This window comes from Lontra canadensis, unplaced genomic scaffold, assembly GCF_010015895.1.
Source record: "Lontra canadensis isolate GAN:19392208 unplaced genomic scaffold, GSC_riverotter_1.0 scaffold44, whole genome shotgun sequence".
Lineage (NCBI taxonomy): Eukaryota > Metazoa > Chordata > Mammalia > Carnivora > Mustelidae > Lontra > Lontra canadensis.
The window spans coordinates 14,032,485-14,056,917 of record NW_022631038.1 but is presented as its reverse complement, the minus strand read 5'-3'; the positions used below and the strand labels follow the sequence as shown (position 1 = coordinate 14,056,917).

Sequence of the window (24,433 nt, the reverse complement as noted above, 5' to 3'; positions counted from 1 at the left end):
CTAATAAAGGAAGAAGATGAGCCAAAAAGATAAGGCTCATGTTGATATAATGTGGCTTTGCAGACAGGTATATATTAACCATTTTGCATGAGTCTTAAATATATTAAATTATCAGCAGTTCTCAAAGTTTGTGGTTCAAGGACCCTGGGAGGTTCTTTGAGATACTTTCAAAGAGGTCCATGAGTTGAAAATTACTTTCATAACATTAAAATATTTTTCATCTTTTTCTCTGTGTTTACATTTACATGATCGGTGCAAAAGCTGTAATGGGCAACAGTGCCAGTGCATTAGGACTGATCAAGGCAGTCACCCCCAAATATACTGATAATGTAATGTATGCTTCACTGCCATGCACTCAGAAGAAGCCAGTTTCACTTAAAAATAACCTTGATGGGGCGCCTGGGTGGCTCAGTGGGTTAAGCCGCTGCCTTCGGCTCGGGTCATGATCTCGGGGTCCTGGGATCGAGTCCCGCATCGGGCTCTCTGCTCAGCAGGGAGCCTGCTTCTCTCTCTCTGCCTGCCTGCCTCTCTGTCTGCTTGTGATCTCTCTCTGTCAAATAAATAAATAAAATCTTTAAAAAAAAAAAAAATAACCTTGATGAATCAATAAAATTATTAATTCTACTAAATTTTGACCCTTGAGTATGTGTCTTTTTAATATTTTGTGTGACAGAATAGAAAATACTAATATCAATGCCTTTTGCTGTATCCTGAGGTATAACGGCGATTTCAGGAAAAGCATTTCAAATAGGCTTGAATTGTGATTTGAACTAGTTGCCTTTTTTTATGAGATGCTGATTTGACTTGACCAACCACTAACACACAAGCTCTTGTATTTAGCAGACTTTTTTATGGAAATGAGTGAAATGAGCCTACCACTTTATGGAAAAAAAAAAAAAAAGTAGATGGTATTTATTGCCAATAATAAAATTGCAACTTTGAAGTGAGAACAAGAATTTTGGAAAACTTATTATCTGCCACCATGGGCTCCATAGCTTCTAAGTATATAAATACATTTCTGAGATCACTGGTGATATTAACAAATGTGATTTTTTGAGATTATAATAAAATGTGTCAGTATTGAAGAGCATCTGAGCAAGTGTGTGGTACAATGTTTCCCAAGTGACCAGTGCATACTGCTCAAAATCACACATGGGTAAAAAGAGGGGCAAAGTCCAAGATAGACTAGTGGAATTTTTTTTTAAGATTTCATTTATTTATTTGACAGAGAGCAGGGGACAAGCGGGGGTGCACAGGCAGAGGAAGAGGGAGAAGCAGACTCCCTGCTGAGCAGGGAGCCCAGTGTGGGCTGGAGCCCAGTGTGGGGTTCAATCCTAGGACCCTGAGATCATGATCTGAGCTGAAGGCAGACACTTAAAGACCGAGCCACCCAGGTGCCCGACTAGTGGAATTTAATATGCCAGAATTTAGAGTTTATTAGCAAGGAACAACATCATGGTTTCAGATTCTACATTGCATCTAACCTTTAAGAAACTACCACTTGTCCAGTTTTAGTGTAGAATTAAAATATATATTCTTATCAGGAAAGGCTATTAAAATGCTCCCTTTTTCAATTACATGTCTTTGTGGGGCCAGATTTTCTTAAAAACTTCAACTGAAGAAATGTATCATATCAGTGGAATGCAGAGCAGAGAATCTACCTGTCTTCTTTTAAGTCAGACATTAAAGTGATTTGCAGCAAAATATAAAGCACCATTCTCACCAATTTTTTTGTCTTCTAAAGTTATTTTCAAAGATCTTTTATTTATTTGACAGACAGAGATCACAAGTAGGCAGAGATGCAGGCTGGGTGAGGGGGAAGGCAGGCTCCCTGCAGAGCAGAGAACCTGATGCGGGGCTCTATTCCAGGACCCAGGGATCATGACCTGAGCCGAAGGCAGAGGCTTTAACTCACTGAGCCACTCAGGCGCCCCATATAAGGTTATTTTCATTAAAATGTTTACATGTTGCTAACCTTAAATGATTTTACTGTTGTTTTTAAATTTCTTAGTGTAATTTCTAATACGATAAATGTCAGTAGATATTACCTACCCAAATAAAAGCAGTTTGCAGTGCTCATTAATTTTTAAATGAATCCTTCCACCAAAAAGATGAAGACCTTTGGACTGTTAGGCTCTTTTAGATATCTTCCCATAGGTCCAGGGCTTAGAGTAGGTAGAGGAATGAAGTGACATCATCGTTATTTTAACAACTGTAGTTTAAAGGAGGACTTGACAAACTACAGTCTGGAGACCAAATCTAGTCCATAGCCTGTTTTTGTAAATAAAATTTTATCAGAACACATACCCATTTGTTTATGTATTGTCTATGTCTGCTTTCACACTGTAACAGCAGAGTTGAGTAGTAGCAACTACTACTACAACAACTACTACAACTACTCACAGCCCCCAAAGCCAAAAGCATGTACCATCTGGCCTTTTACAGAGTTTGTTGGCCCTTGCCTTAAATGGTCAGTTTTGTAAGATTGTTCTTAAAAATGATATAAAAAATGGAATTGTATGATAATGCATGAGCCATTTATGTCATACTTACTATTAACCTCATATTCTTTGGTGAAGAGTGAGAAACCAAGATGACTTGGTTGTCTTTTTTAAAAGCAAAATTTCTTATTTTTTTAATTCAGAAAAATATAAAGAAGAAAAGACTAGTCCATAGTTTCACTTCCAGTAATATTTCTTTTTATTTTATTAAAAATAAGTTTTCATATGGTATAGAAAAGAACAAAATGAAAATCAAAGACTGCTTCTGTGGCCTACCTAGTCATTCTCTCCAAAGATATCCATATACTGTTAATAGTTTTTAATCAGTTCTTGGAGAAAATAAAAATTTATGCATATTCCAGTTTGCATTTTTATATTTGAATTTTTCTTACCCCAAATTAATCATACTATATATAATAATATTCTGTATCCCTGACAGTAGATACTATTGGTAGGTTCTTGTATGGGTAACTTGCATTTTTAAATTTCTATTCTGTCAATAACTCCACATTTTCCTTCTTTCAGCATTTGCATTCTTTTATTTTGACAGTGTTAATTGGCTCCGACCCAGACTGCACAGATTTATACTCCTGTCATCAGTTCACTGGAGTTCCTATTTTCACATACCTTCTCCAGGAACTGGACATGATGAAATCTTTTTTAATATTTTCCCATCTCATAGGAGAAAACTGGTATCTTGGTGTTGTGATAAATCATGTAGATAAATATACATGAGTCAGTTTTGAGCATCTTTTTATTTACTGTTCCAAGCAGAGATGAACATCACATGCATGAAGGGGATAAATAAACTGTTCTACACTGCCCCGGATATTAGAATGTTAAGCAGTATTAGTAATAGACTTAATGTATCCTCTATGGATCTTCCTTTGCCTTATATCCCACCACAGTTGCTAACAGTAAAATCTCAGTGTGGTCATGGCTTAAATGGAGTAACGCCTCCTGACTTGTCCTTTGGGTTCCCTATGGCATACTGAAGCTAACTGCTGCACTTGACCTCAGCCCAGACCAATGTGAAGCAAATACCCAGCTGAAGTTCACTTATCTCCATCCTGCTGCAGAGGCTAATACCAATCCAGAAGCCCTTTTAAGATCTCCCAAGATAGTTTTTGGGCAGTTTTTATCCTAGAGGATAAGTAAATAAGGCTGTACTAAAATACATACTCGCCAAGCTAAATGTGACCAAAATTTGGTAAAATTACATATATTTTAGTTTCTAGGAAGTCAAACCAAAAACTAGGCCATTTAGGGGCGCCTGGGTGGCTCAGTGGGTTAAAGCCTTGTCTTCGGCTCAGGTCACGATCTCAGGGTCCTGGGATCGAGCGCCGCATCGGGCTCTCTGCTCTCAAGGGGAGCCTGCTCCCCTTCTTCTCTCTCTACCTGCCTCTCTGCCTACTTGTGATTTCTGTCTGTCAAATAAATAAATAAAATCTTTAAAAAAAAAAAGGTCATTTAAAGATGACTGTTAGACCTTGCTCTGCATACTAAAATTACACTGTAAATTTATGAAAATGGTCACATCCTCTGTCTTTATTGTATTCTAATCATTAGATGTGAAAAGGACCTAAACAAGTTTAGATTTGAAGAATTTTGTAAACTGATCAAATTGTAATAATGATCCAGAGAAAGGAAGTAAGGGCAAGAATTTATATAATGATAGCTCTTTATTTTATCTTCAGCCATTAATTAGACTAAAACATTCATTTTTTTTAAAATTTTATTTCTTTTCAGTGTTCCAGAATTCACTGGGCTAAAACGTTCTTTAACAAACAAAAGAAAAAATTGTGTGAAATTAAGATACAGCAGTGGTTGACATTAAAGAGTAGCATCTGAGATTAGCAACGCAGTTCCCTTTGAAGTATTTTTGAAGTTTGCTCTCATATTTTATCATCTTGTTCTTTTCTTAGTTCTTCAAAATTAGGAACACCAGGATTTTAGAATGTTTCCACACTCCTACCCAAGACAAATGTTTTTGATTAACGGAGAAATATTTGTAATCTCTGCTGTTATTAAAACTCTGAGAGCTCCTCTCTGAGTTAAAGGCAGGTATTAATAGCAGAGTCATTTTCCATTTAATGCAGCGTTGACTTTGTTCATTTGCCAAAAGTGCCTACTACTATGTGCTGTAGGATTTGAAGGATTTGCACATATTTAGTAGATAGAAAAACATGTTGGAAGATGATACCAAATTCAAGGTAGATGTTATCTTTAGGGAGGATGGAGGAAGAGGGAGAGGGTGAAGAGAATCAGACAAGCTGTATCTGTAATGTCTTAGGTCTTTGGAAAATGAAGACAAAAAACCAGCAAAATATGAATGTATTTAATCTGGGTGTAGAATATGTGGATGTCCATCTTATTATTTTCTGTGCTTTTCTGCTGCTAGCATAAAATAAATAGTAAAAACATGTTTTTGTTTGCTTTCAGAAAGAAATACGTAGCTCCTTGGTTCTCTCAATGTTGCAACAAATGTTAATGGAAGATAAGGCAGATTTAGTAAGAGAAGCTGTGATCAAAAGCCTCGGTATCATTATGGGATACATTGATGATCCAGACAAATATCAACAGGTATGTTTTTCAGAATGAACCCATTTATTCCGTTACAAAATTCCAAATAAGTTAATATGCCAGATCTCTGATTCAGCTACTCAATAATACATAGTAGGAATGGCAGTTATGTCAGCTTACGGCTGCCTTGTTTTACTTCTTCAGTTCAGAAGAAAGAGTGCTAGGATTCATTTACAATCTCCACCATAGTTTTGTGGCAGGACATTGGCAACATGCATGCCATATTTACCACCTCTTCTCTTTGGTTTCCACATCAGTGGATACGTGACATTTTCTTTCAAGAAAATAGGAATGATAGGATTATGGATGGCTTGCTTTCTTGCTTAAATGTTTTCTAAATGTGCTACAGTGTATACTTAATGCTTTTTTATTGAGGAGCTTTTTTTTTTGGAAGTTTATTCTTCTAAAAATCTTCTCAGGGTCCTGGGATCGAGCCCCGCGTCGGGCTCTCTGCTCAGCAGGGAGCCTGCTTCCCTTCCTCTCTCTCTGCCTGCCTCTCTACCTACTTGTGATCTCTGTCTGTCAAATAAATAAATAAGATCTTAAAAAAAAAATCTTAATTTTACCTGTTTCTTTTTGGCAGGGTTTTGAATTGTTGCTGTCAGCCTTGGGTGATCCCTCAGAAAGAGTAGTTAGTGCAACACATCAAGTATTTTTACCGGCTTACGCTGCCTGGACTACAGAACTTGGAAATTTACAGTCTCATCTTATACCTACATTGCTGAACAAGATAGAAAAACTTCTCAGGGTAAATGCTTTCTTTATGTATACAGTTTACAGAAATTAAAAGGTGTGTTCTAAATCATCTTGAAAGAATGCTGGAGAGCAAAGACAGAAAGTACCACTTGGCTAAACATTCTGATAATTTACCAGTTAAAGATTTTTATTGGAGTGGAGCCAAGAGAGATTTGAGGAAGTTCTGCTTTGCAAAAGCCAGATGAAAAAGGAAATGAAGTAGCACCTTTGTGGAACTCACTTGTACATTATTGAGAAAGCTAGCTCTGCCTTGTCTCTTCTGAAGATTTAAAGATTTGGGGTAATGTATCAGCTCCAGTTCCCGGAATGCAGAGCTGACTCAAATACTAGTCTCTAAAGCTTTCTTACACGATGTCAAATGCTTTAACTGTGTTTCCCTCACTGCAGTAGTTCATTAAACACTTTTTTTAACTGAGTAAAAGAACGGAAGAAAAGTTGAAAAAAAGGTAGTAACTTCTTGATTTAATTTTTATATTAAAGGTCCCTTTTAGGGTCTAGAAGAAAAACTAACGTTTCTTTAATGGCTCTTATATGCATTTGAGTAAATACCTTATAAATAAAACATTATTATTTCATTCTTACAACTCTTTGAATTTTATTTTGGTTTTGGTGTGGAAACTGAGCATCAAGGGAACCTGCCCAAGGTCTTATAGCCGTTAAATGACAGGTTTGGGTCACTGATCCCAAACTCTTACCGTTCTACCCCCAGATTTTAAAGAATCTATAAGGCTCTTGCCTCGTAACTAGTCTGTAGACAGTCTTATATGTATCCACACATATTTATTTAATTTTAAAAATTGAGCTGTTTTTTTCTATAAATTTAAAAATGGGTATTAAAAAACTATGGATAACTAGACTGAAGTATATCTTTTTGTGAAACCTAGGAAATTTTTTAAAGCACTTTTTTTAATGTTTACATTCCTTCTACCTGAAAATTATCCATACCTTTGTTTTTCTTTTTCCATTTCATAACATGGTTAATTCCATTTTGCTGTTAAACATATCTGTAGTATTCAGCATAGGTAATTCTTCCATGAAGAGATTAATTTAGAAGTTGATGGTATGTAACTCATGTGTCCGGTATTTCTGACGCAGTTGGTTATTTTACAGCACAGTAATGACATCGCAAGTGGATTTGAATAGCAGTAAACACTTTTGTCTCTAATGATTCTATTTTCTACTTGAACATGTGGTTTCTGTGCTCCATACCGATCCTTTTACTCTTTTTTTCTTTCTGTTTTCTCTTTCTTTTGTTTCCTTTTGAAATTTTTTCTCCTACATTTCATCTGTGCTTTGAATTATTTTAAAATGCTTTCAGTGCTGGCAAATATAGACGACACCAAATCTGTAAAAGATTGGAAGTCAAAGGAAAATAGCAAACACTGCTGCTGGTTTAACCGTTGAAGATTTAAAATGATTCATGTGGCTCACTTCAATTTCTTTATCCCGACTTACAAAATTTCAAAGGATAAGATCCTCTTAAAAGAAAAAAAAAAACCTATAAAAAAAGTTTCATACAAATGGAAATGACTGATGTCCACCGTAAAGTTTTCAATATAAAAAATTATATTACTTTTATAGTGCCTTAGTGCTTCTTCACATTTTCATGTACTTAGAGAAATTAAGAAAAAAAAAGAAAAGAAATTAAGAAAAGATTCATGGACATCTCCATTAGGTGCTATGCTATGAGTCTACCATACGGATCTTTAAATGTTTTATTCATAGCCACAGAGAGGAAGAGCATTATAAATACCTAATTTCAGAAAACTAAAACTAGCTTCCACCTCCTTATGTTTCAGGAAGGAGAGCACGGGCTGGATGAACATAAGCTCCACATGTATCTTTCTGCTTTGCAGTCCTTGATCCCATCTCTCTTTGCATTAGTGCTACAGAATGCACCTTTCTCCAGCAAAGCCAAGCTTCATGGTGAAGTGCCACAGATAGAAGGTACTGAACTTAAATTATGAAAGGAAGATGTAGAACATTAGCAGTTTAGCTTCCCAAAGAATTGTTTTTATTTAAACTTCTAAAAATCACTTTATATGACAGCATGATTATTAAAATACATGTGTGGAATCTCGTGGTCATAGATTGTACGACAGCTAAGTTAAACTGTGGCTTCATCTTTTATGAAAAAGCCTCATGGTATTATTTTATAATATTTGTACTTTCGTTCCAATCCTAATCTATAGTCTTTTTATAACTTTTTCCAGTGGCCGAAGTAAGTTTTCTTTCATTAATAGAGCTGAATCAATGAAAAGATCACTGAACAGTTACTAGTGCCACTTGATGAAGCTTGTCATTTCCACTTTCTTTATATTTTTTTCTGCCTCATCTGTTTCATCTTACTTTCAGTAGGGGAAGGTAAATTTAATTACTCTTTTCTACTTGTCCTTGATAGAAATATAAGCATTTGTAGCAGATTCTTTTTTTTTCTCCAAAGAAGGAATATATCTTAGTTTCAGAAATTGTGACATTGATAGCAAAAGCCTGTCTCCTCTCAATGTCCACCTGTCAATGTCACTTTGTAGGAGATCCCTTTGCAACATCTTCAGATTTATGAAATTGTCCATGTCTCTGACTGGCTTCTGATAGACAAAAGAATAACACTGAGGGACGCCTGGGTGGCTCAGTTGGTTGGACGACTGCCTTCGGCTCAGGTCATGATCCTGGAGTCCCGGGATCGAGTCCCGCATCGGGCTCCCTGCTCCGCAGGGAGTCTGCTTCTCTCTCTGACCTTCTCCTTGCTCATGCTCTCTCTCACTGTCTCTCTCTCAAATAAATAAATAAAATATTAAAAAAAAAAAAAAAAAGAATAACACTGAGAATATCAACAGACACTTAATGTTTTTAAGAATTGCAGTTTTCATGTAAACTGTGGGCTACCTTTAATCTTTGGGATATGAAGCTGTGTCCCAAGAATACACGAATCATTGAATGTTTTACTGGAAAAATTGAGAATGGATGGAGTAGAGTTAATTTAACATTTCAAAATATTATTGAGGAGAAGGAAAATTCAGACTTTTAAGAAAGGTCTTCCTAAAGCATTCACAGCCGTCTGCTTCGGGTTCTACCCCTTCGTGTATTAAGGTTCCTTGTCTGCCTAGGGGCTTTCCTACTTCTAATTCCATCTTTCTTTTTCTGTCTTGCCATATTGGTTTGCTAAGGCTGCGATAACAAAATACCACAAACTGAAATTTATTGTCTTGCAGTTCTGAAAGCTAGAGGTTTCAGATCAATTTGTCAGCAGGGTTGGTTCCTTCTGATGGCTCTGAGGAAAAATTTGGTCCATGCCTCTCTCCTTGCTTCTGATGGTTTGCCGGCAGTCTTGGTCATTCTTTTGCATATAGATGCCATCACCCTGATCCCTGCCTTCATTTCCGCACGCCATGCTTCCTCTGTGTATGTCTGTCTCTATGTCCAAATTTTCCCCTTTTATAAGATCAGTCATATTGGACTAAAGGCCCACCTGACTCCAGTATGACTTTATCTTATCTAATTATATCTGCAACAATACTATTTCCAAATAAGGTCATATTCTGAGATTCTAGAGATTAGAACTTCATAGGAATTTTTTGGGGGTCGGGGGATACATACATAGTTCAACCTATAACATTTGCTATCATCCTTTCCTTCATGTATTTAACAAATGACTCTTGAATGTTACCTTTTGCCAGCCAGGTGCTGGAGAGTAGATGAAAATTGTCAAAACAAGTGCTTTAACATCCTGAATATATTTCTTCTATCATTTTTGTGAACTTTTCTTGTGATTATGTCTTCAGACCAAAAATAATCTTTTCTTTTTAACCCACACAAATATTTTTCTTACCAGTTTACTCTACAGCATTAGCTAATCTTTATGTCAGGCACTATTTTAAACACTTTGGATCATTCATGAATAAAATAGACACAACTTTCTGCCATCATTGAACTTGTATTCTCGTGAGAGGAAAACATATTAAAGAGTTCTAACAACTGTTAGGTTGCTGGATAATTGTGGTTATTTTATTGACAATAAAATGCTGGTATTTTGCCAGCCAATTAAAATGCCATTCTAGGGACCTTTCTATATTGTTATAAGTTAGATGCTCATATTTTAAAAAGTCCTCTTAAACAGAATCATGTTGGGCACCTGGATGGCTCAGTGGGTTAAGCCTCTGCCTTTGGCTTAGATCATGATCTCAGGGTCCTGGGATGGAGTCCCGCATCGGTCTCTCTGCTCAGCTGGGGGCCTGCTTCCCTTTCTCTCTCTCTCCACCTGCCTCTCTGCCTACTTGTGATCTCTCTCTCTCTGTCAAATAAATAAATAAATAAAATCTTTAAAAATAAAAATTAAAAAAACCAGAATCCTGTTTTGAGACTCTTGAACCATTCTGATTACTTACCTATAATAACTGAGTTATTCAAGTAATTGTTTATTTCTTGACATTATTTTGCTTCTATTGGACCTACCTTTAAATCTCTTTTTAGACCTCACTTTCCCTATAATTAATTTTGATGTATCTATTTTACTTTAAACTGTTCGATTAGGGGCGCCTGGGTGGCTCAGTGGTTAAGAGTCTGCCTTCGGCTCCGGTCATGATTCCAGGGTCTTGGGATCAAGCCCCACAACCACAACCAACTCCTGCTCAGCGGGGAGCCTGCTTCTCCCTCTCCCTCTGCCTACTCCTCTGCCTACCTCTCTGCCTACCTGTGCTCTCTCTCTTTCTCTCTGTGTCAAATAAATAAATAAATAAATAAACTGTTTGATTATTTTTCAATAATTTGTTAGTGTTTTTGAAGAAATAACATTAATTCTATCATAGTATAGCAGATTGTTACAAATATGATATAATCCTGTTTGAAATTATATCAGATATGCTTTGACATGATATATTTCTATATGAAATATATCCCTCACAATTCATATTTGTATGACTCATGGGTTGAGATACAGTGAGAATTCCAGCAGAAACTCCAGATAGTGAGAAATACCATATTACCCAAACTCATTTATTTTTTGGTTGGTATATTATGATAACAAATAGGAGAGTCCAGGGGCACCTGGGTAGCTCAGTGGGTTAAGCCTCTGCCTTCAGCTCAGGTCATGATCTCAGGGTCCTGGGATCAAGCCCCGCATCGGGCTCTCTGCTCAGTGGGGAGCCTGCTTCCACCCCACCCCCGCCTGGTGCTCTGCCTGCTTGTGATCTCTCTCTCTCTGTCAAATAAATAAATAAAATCTTTGGCGGGGGGGGGGGAAATAGGAGAGTCTGGCTAGCAAGGGATGACCTTTATCTGATCTGTCCGTAACATATTGTTAAAAGCCTTGGGCAGCATAAAAAGATAATAACATCTTAATTTTGTCTTTGAGCCTTTTTAAAAATTATGTGTATTTCATGTTTTCTTAAGTTTATTAATAATTATTAAGCCATTAATATGTTTGAGACAATTCTGTATATTTGTGTCTTTTTAGGGTATTAGTCACTATACAGGAGTTTCTGACTAACAGTGAATGAGGTGTTGGCATGCATTATTCATTTAATAGCCATCAAAAAGTGTTCTCTTAATAACTTGGGATCTATTAGGATCTGTAAGATCATAAATTTTATTGATATGTTCGCAAATTTAAAATATGTTGGTTATATCTTCATGTTTTATTTACATAATTTTATAAGTTCTTCAGTTTTCCCCCCAAATTTTTAACGTATATTCTTGGGCCCCTCCCTGGTTATAATATTTATAGTATATTTTGCCTTATCTTTCTGGTCACTGGTTTTTATACTTTATATTAAGCTAATATTTCTCAAACTATGGAAATTTTTTAAATTAAGTATTTAATATTAGAGATTAAATACGTAAGAAACCTGTTCGGCTCAAGCTTTAATGTATTTTATGTCACTATTCTCTGGTATTCATTATTTCCCCAGTATTAATCTATTAGTTGCTTACTGCCTGAAGGAATCATATTTGTCATATTTACTATTTCATAGTTATAAACAATCTGGTAGTTTTAACAAGTATTTCTGTTTTTTTTAATTGAATTCAAATATGTATTTTGTCCGACATCTTTGGGCCAATTTTAATTTAACCTAAATGAAATTTTACTCTTCATTAGCAAACTATGTCATTACAGTATTTGCTTATTAACTATTTAGTTTCATAAAATCTTAATTTTTGAGATTTGTTTAATTCATTCACATGTGACAAGAATTTGTTTCTTTTTTTTTTTTCTTAAAAAAGGTAAAGTTTCTATGGACATTGGGGAGGGTATGTGCTATGGTGAGTGCTGTGAAGTGTGTAAACCTGGCAATTCACAGACAGGTACCCCTGGGGCTAATAATACATTATATGTTTATAAAAAAAAATAAAAATAAATTATTAAAAAAATAAAAATAAAATAATCAAACAAAAAAAGATAAAGTTTATAATAAGGTAATTAAATATCAGGAGGCAGAATCTTAGTTTCCTTTGGACAGAACAGTTAATTTCACAAATGGCCATTTTCACATGATTTATTTTGCTTCTATTATTTATAGTGACTAGGTTCCCTCGGCCTATGTCGCCTCTTCAAGATGTATCTACAATAATCGGAAGTCGTGAGCAATTGGCAGTGCTACTGCAACTTTATGATTACCAGCTGGAACACGAGGGGACAACAGGCTGGGAGACTTTACTATGGGTTGTCAATCAGTTGTAAGTTACTGCCTCCCTTTTCATTTCATACACCTCTGTGAGTTGAATGGAAGATAGCTCACTGTGTTTAGCCTTGGCACTGAGGGACAAAATATAAAAAATATAACAACATAATTGGCATTATCTGTGGTAAACTTCTTTCGGAGAGGAGATTTATACTACTGGATATGTAGTTATTTTCTATGCAAATGGTGCTGCTGAACTAGTCAGAATGACCTATCTGCTGCCTTGTTGTTGTCTAATAGTTGTGATGGATTTTAAACTACATCCACATTCTCATTGTTGAAGCTAAAATGGATGGCCCATTAGCCAAGCTCTTATGTGAAGCATCAAATCCAGTAGTTTATGTCTCAACTTCATAGTTAGAACGCTACCATTAAGGTTCCTATATTTTATGGCAAGCAGTAAAAATATAGAAGCAGTTTATAGAACAGAATATAAGCTTAAAACCTTCCAAAGCATCTCAGACTACTCCTTTGATTTGCAAGTTTGCTGACTATGAAAAGCAAATCAGTAGGTGCCTGGGTGGCTCAGTTAGGTCTTGATCTCAGCCTTAGGTCTTGTTCTCAGGGCTGTGAGTTCAAGCCCCATGTTGGGCTCCATGCTGGGCATAGAAAAAAAAAGAAAACAAAAGCAAAACAAGAGGTTGTTAGATTTGCATTGTTTCAGAAATTAGCAAGGAAACAGAAATTTATATGTATCCCCTGCCTATTTTTCTTTCCTTTCGCATTTAGGTTGCCACAACTTATAGAAATAGTTGGCAAAATTAATGTTACTTCAACTGCCTGTGTCCATGAATTCTCCAGATTTTTCTGGCGCCTTTGCCGGACATTTGGCAAAATTTTTACAAACACTAAGGTAAAAACTTGTATTCCATGTTTTCTTATGTGCAAGAGATACAGAAATGTAATGTGTTAATTAATGCTGTAACAGAGTAAATAAAACCATGAGCCCTTCCTTTAGCCTAATTATCTTTTAATATCTTAGAAAAATACAATAGTAAAAGAAAATTCTAGTCAGTAGTATTCTCATCTTTACCTCTTTTCAGATGATTTAGTATTCTCATCTTTACTTTCAGATGATTTAGTGTTCTCATCTTTACTGGTTTTCAGATGATTTAGCCTAAACTTAGTTTGTATCCAGATTTGGATATAAAATCTACTCACTGTAGATATCTTGAAGATTTCCAGCATAGGTATCAGTTAGGGAACTCAACTGCAATTCTTCTATGTGCTCCTCCTGTTTTACCATCTGCCCCAGATTCAGGGGGGTGGCTGTTTGCTCAGCACACTTTGGTCAAAACTCCAGGCGATGGTGGAACCAAAGTAGCTTATACAGAGAACTTGCTTCAAGGATCCAGCTCTTAGAATAGCAGGGACACTTGAGATTAATGCTGCATCTTTCAGTCACTACCAGCAGTATTGTTTGTCACGTTTGCACATCCAGGTTATTTTATAGTTTTAGACAATTTAAAACCAGAATGTCCTTAGATCCCAATTTCCTCTTTAATCCATTTGTCGTGCTGGAATATTATTAAACCAGTTCTTTAGAGACCTGATAAAAATATTGGAAGATACAATTGCTATAATCAAATGCTAAACAAGATGTTTAAAAGGTAAGAATTTTGTGCACCTCTTCACTACTAACTGTTACTTTACTCTGTAGTTACTGAAATATTTAAAGTAAAGTAGTTTGGTATAGCAGACCGGGCAAAATTCAGAAAATGGGTTATAACATTATTATGTTTGTGACCCATCATAAATAATTAAGTTGTCTGGGCCTGTGTGAAATCAAGTCACTTCCGTGTGTGAAATGAAAAATCACTTCAGTGTCTTTGTTCTATGATTCTGTAGATTAATCTTTTAACAGGGGCTTCACCTCAGCTTAAGTTGAATATGTAAGTTATTATGCTGACCTGCTGATAGGAGGGCAAAAAGCAGACCTTGATGCCACTGTAGAAGAAACAGGATCATTTTACGTTTTTCACTAACATCTAATTGTTAAATATAATTTGATCTTATGGTTGTCAACATTGGCAAGCAAATTGTTTGACAACTCTGAAAGAAGTGGCTATTATTTTAAAAAGGAGAGAAGAAAAAGAAGTAAGTAGGAGTCTGCTTTAGCATTTAGCAGTTAAGTGGTTGGCTTCAGTGGCCTGAAATCTGAAATTTGTGATAATGTTAATAAAAAAAACTGAAATAAGCATTTACTCTAACTTAAAAATTATAATTAAATTCTGTATTTGATGTTTAAATTTATATTTTAAGGAAGTTAAAATCTAAGTAGATTGATATTAAGTGATGAATATATTACTTATTTAATACATTAAATGAATGGAATTTCCTTTTCATTCCTTTTAAATAAGCAAATGTTTAAAAAATAAATCTAATCATATAGTAATATTTACCTAAATAACCTTTCTATCATCAAGTTCAGTTTTCGGAGGTATCTATTTCAAGCACTGAAAATCATCTTAGAAATTATCTTAATTTAGTGAAGGAAACCAAAGGCCCTTGAGAAAAACTTACTGACTTGAATTGATTTTGAAAATACTTTTTCTCTAAAGGTGTTGTCAGTAACTTGCCTTTTATTTTATTCTAAGCCTCTTAGAAATTGTTACATTTCTTACCACTCTAATAGTCTATAAAGCAAAGCAAATAAATAGTAGCAATAGTAGTAAACATTTTACTTAATTTAATCATCAGTTGATACATTGGATCTAAAATTTTATATCTTCTTTGGGTTGCTTAGGTAAAACCTCAGTTCCAGGAGATTTTAAGACTGTCTGAAGAAAACATTGGTAGGTTCATTGTTATTACTTTTTAAAAACAATTGAATCTCTTCACTCAGGAAAAATACTATATTTGTTATATGCACATTGTAAACTAGCAAGTACACGTGAAAAGGAAAATTGTTTCTTGGTTTTACAGCTGTATCACATCTAATCTCTTTCCTGTGAGATTGTGGTGAGGTTAATCTTTGCTAATTTGATTATAAATATCTACTTCTTTGTAATTAAACTGACCTAAGGCTGAGTTTCTCAAACTGAGTACTTATACCCTTATAGGTTTGAAGTGGTATATCCAAGATACTGAAAATTATAAAATAAAGGGCCTCTACGTCATAATTAGTTATTTAAAACTTTTAAAATTAAATATAGTGGAAGAGAATGTGTGGTATGCATAAACATTTTTAAAATAAAACTACGTGCTTGAATGGGGAGTTCTAGCCTCTCTGTTGATAGTTTTCACTCATCTGTCTTAAGAAGTCTAGTTATAGCACCATTGGCCTAAGAACTCATTTCTTTATGGATCTTATGTCCCTGTGTATTTTTCTAGTTCCTAAGAATTGAAAAATGTTAGAAGGGAAAATGTACAGCCTCCCTCTTTTTTTTTTTTTTTTTTTTTAATTTGGTTGATTTGGGATATATAGATAATTCTTATCTCAGTTCAGTCCTGCCTTAGTGATTTGGTTTGAGTGATCTACAAAACTCCACCTTGGGCTGTCCTCAGAGAGAAGAATAAAACATGAGATTTTTTTTTGACAGATGCTTCCCAAAATTTGTATTTTTTAAAAAGGATTGATGTTTGGAATGCCTAGTAGTTGGTATTATCTGTTCAGTTATTAATTCTGATGATAAATTAGTGAAGAATATTTATATATTTTAGAAACTGACAGCTTTTAGAATTATTCAGTTAGCTCTGAATGTTAGCTGTTCATGTAGGAAGAGATTATTAATCCCTCTATAGACAGTGTGTATCTCTGAATCCAATTTAGACCTATGTTCCTAGCCTCAGATTTAACTCTCAAGTAGCATATCAGTATTACCCCCAAGGAAAAAAAATTAATCTTATGAAGAGAATAAGCAAACCTCGAATACTAATTGATGTGAAAATGGAACTTTCTTTTTTGTTATAATTCTTTCAGGGCAGTTAGTTAAATTTCTTTATGTACTACATACTACTTTCTGAAAAGAATTTGGAGCAATATAAAAAAAGAAAAATGTAACAAATAATTTGGGAGTATGTAAAAGCAAATATAAAGGACTTAAAGTAGTGCCTAAGGAACAATAAGCAAGAGATGTTGGTACAACAAATAATGTCTTACCATCTCTAGAAGTGCTTTTTTGAAAGCATCTACAGGTGATTTTATCTTCTCTTAAAATAATCGCAGGGTACTCTCCTAGGGTTAAACGCTTTCCTCTCTTCTACTGCTTTACTTAGCCTGAATTTTCCCATTGGAAATAATCAGGGTTATCTATCTGAAAATCGCTATAGAAAATGGAGGAGGTGCTCTGGAACTAGACTGGTCCTAGGAAACTAGGTAGTATCTCATATCTAGAAGCAGATAAATAGTACGTACATAGGTGCCTTTTACCTAAGTGCCTTTAAGTTTTACTGTAAATGAAAGTATAAAAATTTAAGGAGACCTGATTTTATAGATTGGCATTTGGGAGACTTCAGGAAAGCACTGACTTCTGAGTATGGAAATGGAAGTATAGCATCTCATTTTGGTTATTAAAGTTCTTTCCCATCTACCAAAAATGTTTAGCTAATGGCTTTATAAAAAGTACTAAGTTGTATTTTTACAACCACCATTGGATATATGTTTTAATCAAAATCATTTTCCAAAGTAATGATAATATTTATGTGTAAACCTTCTAGCCAGTTGGAATTTTAAGTATAATTCGTTTTGTAACTTTTTGCTTTACATTTAAAATATGCTCAGATTTTTAAAATTATTTTAATGATTTTAGATTCCTCAGCAGGAAATGGGGTCCTCACTAAAGCTACTGTCCCCATTTATGCAACAGGAGTCCTTACATGTTATATTCAGGTAAGGGAAAAATTCTTTGACTAGAAAATGTAAAAGCACTTTCTGTTTAGAAAGATACTTAACATTATGCCTTTTTAATGTGTGTACAAATAAAAGTGGTACCTGTAAAGGAAAACAAAATTTAAATATTTGTCTTATTCAGTAAGTAATTTATTAGTGGAGAGCATATTTGAATAAGTCAGCTCAGCTAGGATGACCAAGCTTCAGTCTCCATGTACAGTCTTGGGGTTTCTCTCTTCCCACGGGACTTCTAGAGCAGCAGAGCCAGACCTAATACATGGTAGCTCAGGGCTCCTAAGAGTGCAAAAGCAGCATCTACTAGGCTAAGGCTTAGGCCTAGAATCAGCACATCACTTCTGTTGCTGTCTCTTGATTATAGCAAGTTATAGGCCCAGCCCAAATTGAAGAGGAGGGAACTAAACAAGGACATGAATCAGGAGCTGTGGTTCATTGCAGGTCACAGTATAACAGACCACCACACTCTACTTAACCTTATTTTAAGGAAACAGTATGATGTTGTATTAAGGTTTATCAGTCATTTTGAAGTGTGAGGCAGTCTCACCAGTAAGGTGAAAGTATAGATTCAGGATAAAGCATTTTTAGAGATTAGATTGTGAGGGACACCTGACTGGCTCAGTCAGTACAGCATGTGACTCTTGATCCTAAGGGTCATGAGTTAGAGTCCCACATTGGTTGTAGAGATTACTTTAAAAAAAAATTTTTTTTTAAATAAATAGAAATCAGAGTGTAAGAATCAAAAAGGAAGGCCTTTTTTGCTGAGTTTTCCCCTATTAATACCTAAGGTTTCTTTTGTCCTTTGAATTCAAAGTAAAACAATTCATATTTATTGTACTCTTCTTCCTAAAACAGTTTTGAGCCATCTTACAATTTCAAAATACAGTCTTTTAAGAACACAGTAGTCTATATTTCAACAAGCATGTAGCTTCTCACCACTAAGACATTGCAAAGATAATTTTTAGGAAATGGATTTTCTGTTAAAGGGATAAATTTACTAGTTTGTATGTAAGTATTTAGTGTCAAAATTAATGAGAACTGAAGTTGGTAAAAATTAATTTTAATTTTAAAATATGCCTTATTATGTTCTAAACCAGGACTGTCTTATAAAATTTTTTGCAACAGCAGACATAATCTGTATCTGAGCTGTCCAATAAGGAAGACACTAGCCACATGTGGCTATTAAGCACTTGAATAGTGCTAAGGAACTGAATCTTTTATTATACAATTTTTTTAAAGATTTATTTATTCATTTATTCATTTGACAGAGAGAGACAAGGAGAGAGGGAACATAAGCAGGGGGAGAGGGAGGAGGAAAGGAGGCTCCCTACTGAGCAGGGAGTGCAATGCGGGGCTTGATCTCAGGACCCTAGGATCATGACCTGAGCTGAAGGCAGATGTATAACGACTGAGCCACCGAGGCACCCTTATTGTACTTAATTTTTAATCTAAATTTAAATTTTATAAATAATCACATGTGGTGAGTGGCTACCATATTGGACAGCACAGGTCTAAATCTATGAATCAGGATAGTCCTTGTCCTCATACCATTGTGGTCATAGATATGCTGAATAAATAGCTTTAATTAAAATGCTTCTAAGACTGGATATTTCCCCATATTTGATGAAATTTTCTAATTTTGGCAGGAAATTATTATTTTAGTTCTACTTACTTGGTTAGAAATTCATTATCAGTCTTTTTCCTCTGTAGGAAGAAGACCGAAAACTGTTAGTTGGATTCTTAGAAGATGTAATGACCCTGCTTTCATTATCTCATGCTCCTCTTGATAGCCTGAAGGCTTCTTTTGTGGAACTGGGGTAAAAATAATAGCTTATAGTTGTTGTTTTTTTTAAACTCATATAAATTTTTTTAAATTGGATTTATGGAATACATAATTTGAGTCTAAAAATATTGGCATACACACCAAATCTTTTGGGTTTTGAGGCCTAAGGTTTTTTTTTTTGGGGGGGGGGTTTGGTTTCTGGTTTTGCTTATTTGTACATTCTTAATATTTTGTAATCAATAATTGTAATAAAAGAATGGGGAAAGACTACAGATGTTTTCTTGGAAGTGGTTGGAGAAATAAAAGAAATTAAAAAAAAAAATTTAAAAAAAAAGTTCAGATTTAAAGAAAATTTAGTTTTCCAAAACTGAAAAAGGAGCCCCAAGTAAAAGCCAGTTCATTATGATTTCTGTAATCCTGCTTGTAATCATATCATTCAGCTGCTATTGTAGTTTTTTCTCTGCACTTAATAGCAATACAGTCTTATATTTAGATAGGCTTCACAGCCAACTTATCCTTCCCTGTACATGATTTGAGTTGATCTGATTTGATCCTACAGTAAACATACGACATAAATAAGGACATGCATAGCTTCCCCAATTTTTGTAGATATAGAAATTAAGCCCCACAGAGGTTTAACTTACTCATCTGACTCTTAGTCCAGTGCCCTATCTTTTTTTCCTCCTAGGTAAATTTTCTTTTTCTTTCTTTTTCTTTTTTAATAATTTTAACTTCTATGCTATTAAACAGTTGAAATTTCTGTCGTAATTGCAAATGTTTGTAGAACCTAAAATTATAATTCCTGAATATGCTAAAAGTTTGTGGCTTTGTGAGGTGACTTCCTTTTTTAAAGAATCTTGGATGTAACCTATTAAACCTACACAGATAATTTCATATGATTTGCCAATGTTTTTGTCATTATTATTACTTATAAATATAGTTATTTTTCAGTACACCAGTAAGGCACTGTGGCTCTCACTATTAACACCAAGTTTTTTCTTTCAGTGCAAATCCAGCCTACCATGAGTTACTGTTAACTGTTCTATGGTATGGTGTTGTCCATACATCAGCACTTGTGAGATGTACTGCTGCTAGAATGTTCGAGGTATGTAAATAAATACTTCTCTCGGTTCAGATTATAATGATTTTGTTTGGAAGAAGGAGAAGGGAATGTTTTTTTAAAAAGGTTTTGAATACTATGTTATGTTGATGTGTATTTTTTGGCAATAAACAGTATCTAGTTGTGTACTGTGTGATGGGGCAGAAATTTAGCTTTGATATATTTAAGAATGCTTTCTAGCCGCCTTGGTTCCTTGGATGTTATTCTATTATCAATTCTATTTCTCATATTTTCTTTTAAATCTTACTTAATTTCCATCCTTTATAAATCTTTCTGATTATACTTTTCTATTTATAGAGATAAAACAGCTACTAAAATAAACTAAAACAATGTAAGAGATATTTAAAGTTGTAAATTATAGTTGGATTCATTAATCACATTAAAAAAGTCAGTTATTGCAAATATGAAAATATTTACTTTATTGACTACTTCTACTTATTTTCTCACATGTCATATCTAGAATAACATCCCTGTACATTAACTGCCCATAGACTTATTAAAAGAGTCTGTTTAACTAGATTTTCTTAAATTGCCACCAACCCAAGTTAAGTATGAAAATTAAAATGCCTATCTTCTGAAAATTGAAATAGCCATCATAGGGGAAATTATTCTATAACCTATTTGATTATTTTATATTGATTGATTTCTATCTCTAGAACTTATATTTGAAGGCTAAAGTTGATACAGAGTGTTCCTTATTTCTTTTTGCTACTGAATCTTGCCATAGAGCCTGACTGCCTGGGTTCAGTGTCTGTCTCTGCCACTTAGCAGCAAGTTCAGACTTCTCGGTGCCTTAGTTTCCTCATCTACACAATGAAGATGATAATAATAAGTGTTCATCTCAAAAGATTTTTGTTAATATGAAATCAATTTGTACTTGTAAAGCCCTTAAAACAGTGTCTGGCACATATTAAACTAAGTAAATGTTAACTGTCATTAACATTATTCTTTTTTTCTTATCATGCTATTTCACAAAGTAACATATAGATTAGGGAACATATATCTATCTAAGCTAAAATTATCCCTAATATGCATGTGATTCTTAAAATATCTTAAAGCATTTATTTCCATAAAGAGAATTGGTTAATTCAGTCCTTTGGATAATTTTTCCTGAATTTCAGAATTTTTCCACAATTTAAGATAAATTGTCATTTGAAGAATAGAGCATTGGTATGTTTAAAATATGTATCTAAGCAAACTTTTAAATACAAAAAATAGATTTGTGAACTCTAAAGAAAATTCCAGTCTTGCCAAGGAGGTTGAACATCCTCTGTCCATGTTAGTCCCTCCATTATTATACATATTTGATCAAAAAAAACTATGTTCAAGTGTTCTTTGTCAAGTTGAATGCCAAATAAAAAATCAGTTTGCTCTGTAATAAAAGATCCTTGTGAGTATAAATAATTTTGATTATTCAGTATGCTGGGAAAAAAGTCATTCACGAAAGAAAAAAGCATCCTTTTATATAAAGAACTGTCTTTAATACACTCTTCCCATAGGATTTTATTCTAAGACCCTAAAACCTACTTGTTTCTCTTAAACCATTTGTTTTTCAAATTATGTATGCACTGGCAAAGTATACCATATAAATGAAAAAATTTAAGCAAATAAAATGAAACATCCTCTCTATTTTGGGTTTTTTTCTGTTTTATTTCTTATATGTGGCTTTTGCCTGGCTTTGGTTTTCTACGGTTGCGGTCAGTGCTGGGTTGGAAGCTGTACCTGTGCTCCAGCAGTTTTCAGTGTTCTTTCAGGTTGATTATGAACTTCTGAGTCAAATTTGAGAAATTTATTTCAATATTTTTTCAAACTCATTTATGATAAAAAATTTTTCAGTGATCATGCCAGTAAAAGTCATCAGTAGGAAAAAATAAAGTTAGTTTTTGGGGGGAGCCTAGGTGGCTCAGTCGGTTGAGTGCAACTTAGGTCATGATGTCAGGGTCCTGGGATGGGGCCCCGAATCAGGCTCCAGCCTCAGCAGGGCCTCTGCTTAAGGATTCTCTTTCTTGTTCTCCCTCTGCCCCTCCCCCTGTTTGCTCTCTCTTTCTAAAATAAATAAATAGGGGCGCCTGGGTGGCTCAGTGGGTTAAAGCCTCTGCCTTCAGCTTGGGTCATGATCGCAGGGTCCCGGTATCAAGCCCCACGTGGGGCTCTCTGCTCGGCGGGGAGCCTGCTTCCCCTTCTCTCTCTGCCTGCCTCTCTGCCTACTTGTGATCTCTGTCTGTCAAATAAATAAATAAATAAATAAATAAAATCTTTAAAAATAAGTAAATAAATCTTTAAAAAATAGTTTTTTGTCAACGAACCTTATTTTGAACAAAATCGTACTGAAAGAATAAGTATGTTTCATTAGGTTTTTTTTAAGCTAATACTTCATAATTTACAATTGTGCTTGCTTCCCCCTGCCAATCAAGTTAATTCAAAATAAAAACATAAAAAGCGGGACGTTTATAACAAAAGAAAATTTTTAATGTGAGACCAGAAACTGTTGAGAAGAAAGCAAGAAATGGATATACCAAGGACATAATAGGAGATACTTAGTGAAATTATATGCTAAATGCAGCTCTTAAGTTTTCAGACAGCAGGACAAAAGGGAAATTCAGTCTGTCATTGTTAAATAAGAGGTAGTATGTTACTTTTTGAAGTGACAGATTGTTATTGAAAATGATTTATAAGGAAACTGTCATATGACATAATGGATTTCCCAAAAGATGCAGAAAAGAACTTCATGGAATGATTCCTCATACTAGCTAAGCATGTAGCAGTAGCCAGCTCAAAGACCACTGAGGCTTGTGAGACCCATGTGGCTGAGTCCGTTTTCTAACTGCCTATTGCCTCCAAAACCCTGGACAGGTTACTTAACTTCTTCCCTAAGACTCCGTTTCTTCATATGTTAAAACACTGATATTAGTCATTGTACTTGGCTTACCAGGTTTAAGGTTCAAACGAGGGGCACTTGGGTGGCTCAACTGATTAAGCAGCTACCTCCACTCAGGCCATTATCCCAGGGTCATGGGATCAATCCCTGTATGGGGTTCTCTGCTCAGTGGGGAGCCAGCTTCTCCCTCTCCCTCTGCCATTCCCCCTGCTTGTGCTCTCAAGTAAATAAATAAAATCGTAAAAAAAAAAAAAAGGTCGAACAATACATTGTATGTAAAATGTATAACAAGCAATAGCTCTTAAATTTTCCCTTATTTTTTTCTAGCTTAATAAAGAAATTATACTTAAAACTGCAGAGCAATGAAAAATTAACTTCTCCCCTAGATTATCCCCCCCTTTTTTAAATGCTTTTTGGCTGGCACAAGATAGCAGACACTTTAAAATACACTTTACTGATTCAAATCCAAGCTATCTTATTTATAAAGTGGTACAGAGAAGAAAGTTTTATTTAACAGTATTTGAACTTCTTTCCACTATTTCTTTCTGCTTGATATCTACTATATTTAAGGTTGTAGCGAAAGTTCTTTTGTCATTTTATTCCAGCCTAATTATCCATGTATTTTTATAAAAGTTATTTCAGAATGTGGAAGTAGATTTTAAAGTCAATCAGTTGTTAAATAGAATTAAGAGTTAAATTAAGAATCCCATGTAGGAACGCATGGGTGGCTCAGTTGGTTAAGCGGCTGCCTTCGGCTCAGGTCATGATTCCAGCATCCTGGGATCGAGTCCCACATCGGGCTCCTTGCTCAGCGGGGAGCCTGCTTCTCCCTCTGCCTCTGCCTACCACTCTGTCTGCCTGTGCTCATGCTCTCTCTCTCTCTCTCTCTAACTAATAAATAAATAAAATCTTTAAAAAAAAAAAAAGAATCCCATGTAAAGTGAGTTCTACTATCTCTGATATGGTTATAGGGGGAATGTGTTAACATGCACACAGTATTAGGTTTTTGTTACTAAATATTTATGGCATCTTCCATCTTCCATGAGGCCTAGATCCCTTACAAGGTGAACAGACAGATTAGCATTTAGGATTCATTTGTTTTTTAAATTCTGAAATTGAAAATGTAGGATTAGGATGTTGCCCTTTTATTTATTTATTTTTTTAATCATTTTTTAATTTATTTTCAGCATAACAGTATTCATTGTTTTTGTACCACACCCAGTGCTCCATGCAATCCGTGCCCTCTCTAATACCTACCACCTGGTTCCCCCAACCTCCCACCCCCCCAC

The 24,433-nt window shown here is 34.8% G+C and overlaps 1 protein-coding gene across 8 annotated transcripts in view; it reads left to right on the top strand.

Annotated features, from left to right (window-relative positions):
* The window catches only part of RELCH (RAB11 binding and LisH domain, coiled-coil and HEAT repeat containing), a 110,935-nt gene that overhangs the window by 59,562 nt on the left and 26,940 nt on the right, over nt 1-24,433 (top strand). For all 8 annotated transcript variants that reach the window (XM_032872290.1, XM_032872292.1, XM_032872289.1 and 5 more), the window contains 9 exons: nt 4,944-5,084; nt 5,668-5,832; nt 7,640-7,787; nt 12,356-12,512; nt 13,247-13,370; nt 15,264-15,312; nt 17,269-17,348; nt 19,074-19,180; nt 20,152-20,251. In XM_032872290.1, the coding sequence (XP_032728181.1) occupies nt 4,944-5,084; nt 5,668-5,832; nt 7,640-7,787; nt 12,356-12,512; nt 13,247-13,370; nt 15,264-15,312; nt 17,269-17,348; nt 19,074-19,180; nt 20,152-20,251 (1,071 nt within the window). The remainder of the gene's footprint in view (nt 1-4,943; nt 5,085-5,667; nt 5,833-7,639; nt 7,788-12,355; nt 12,513-13,246; nt 13,371-15,263; nt 15,313-17,268; nt 17,349-19,073; nt 19,181-20,151; nt 20,252-24,433) is intronic.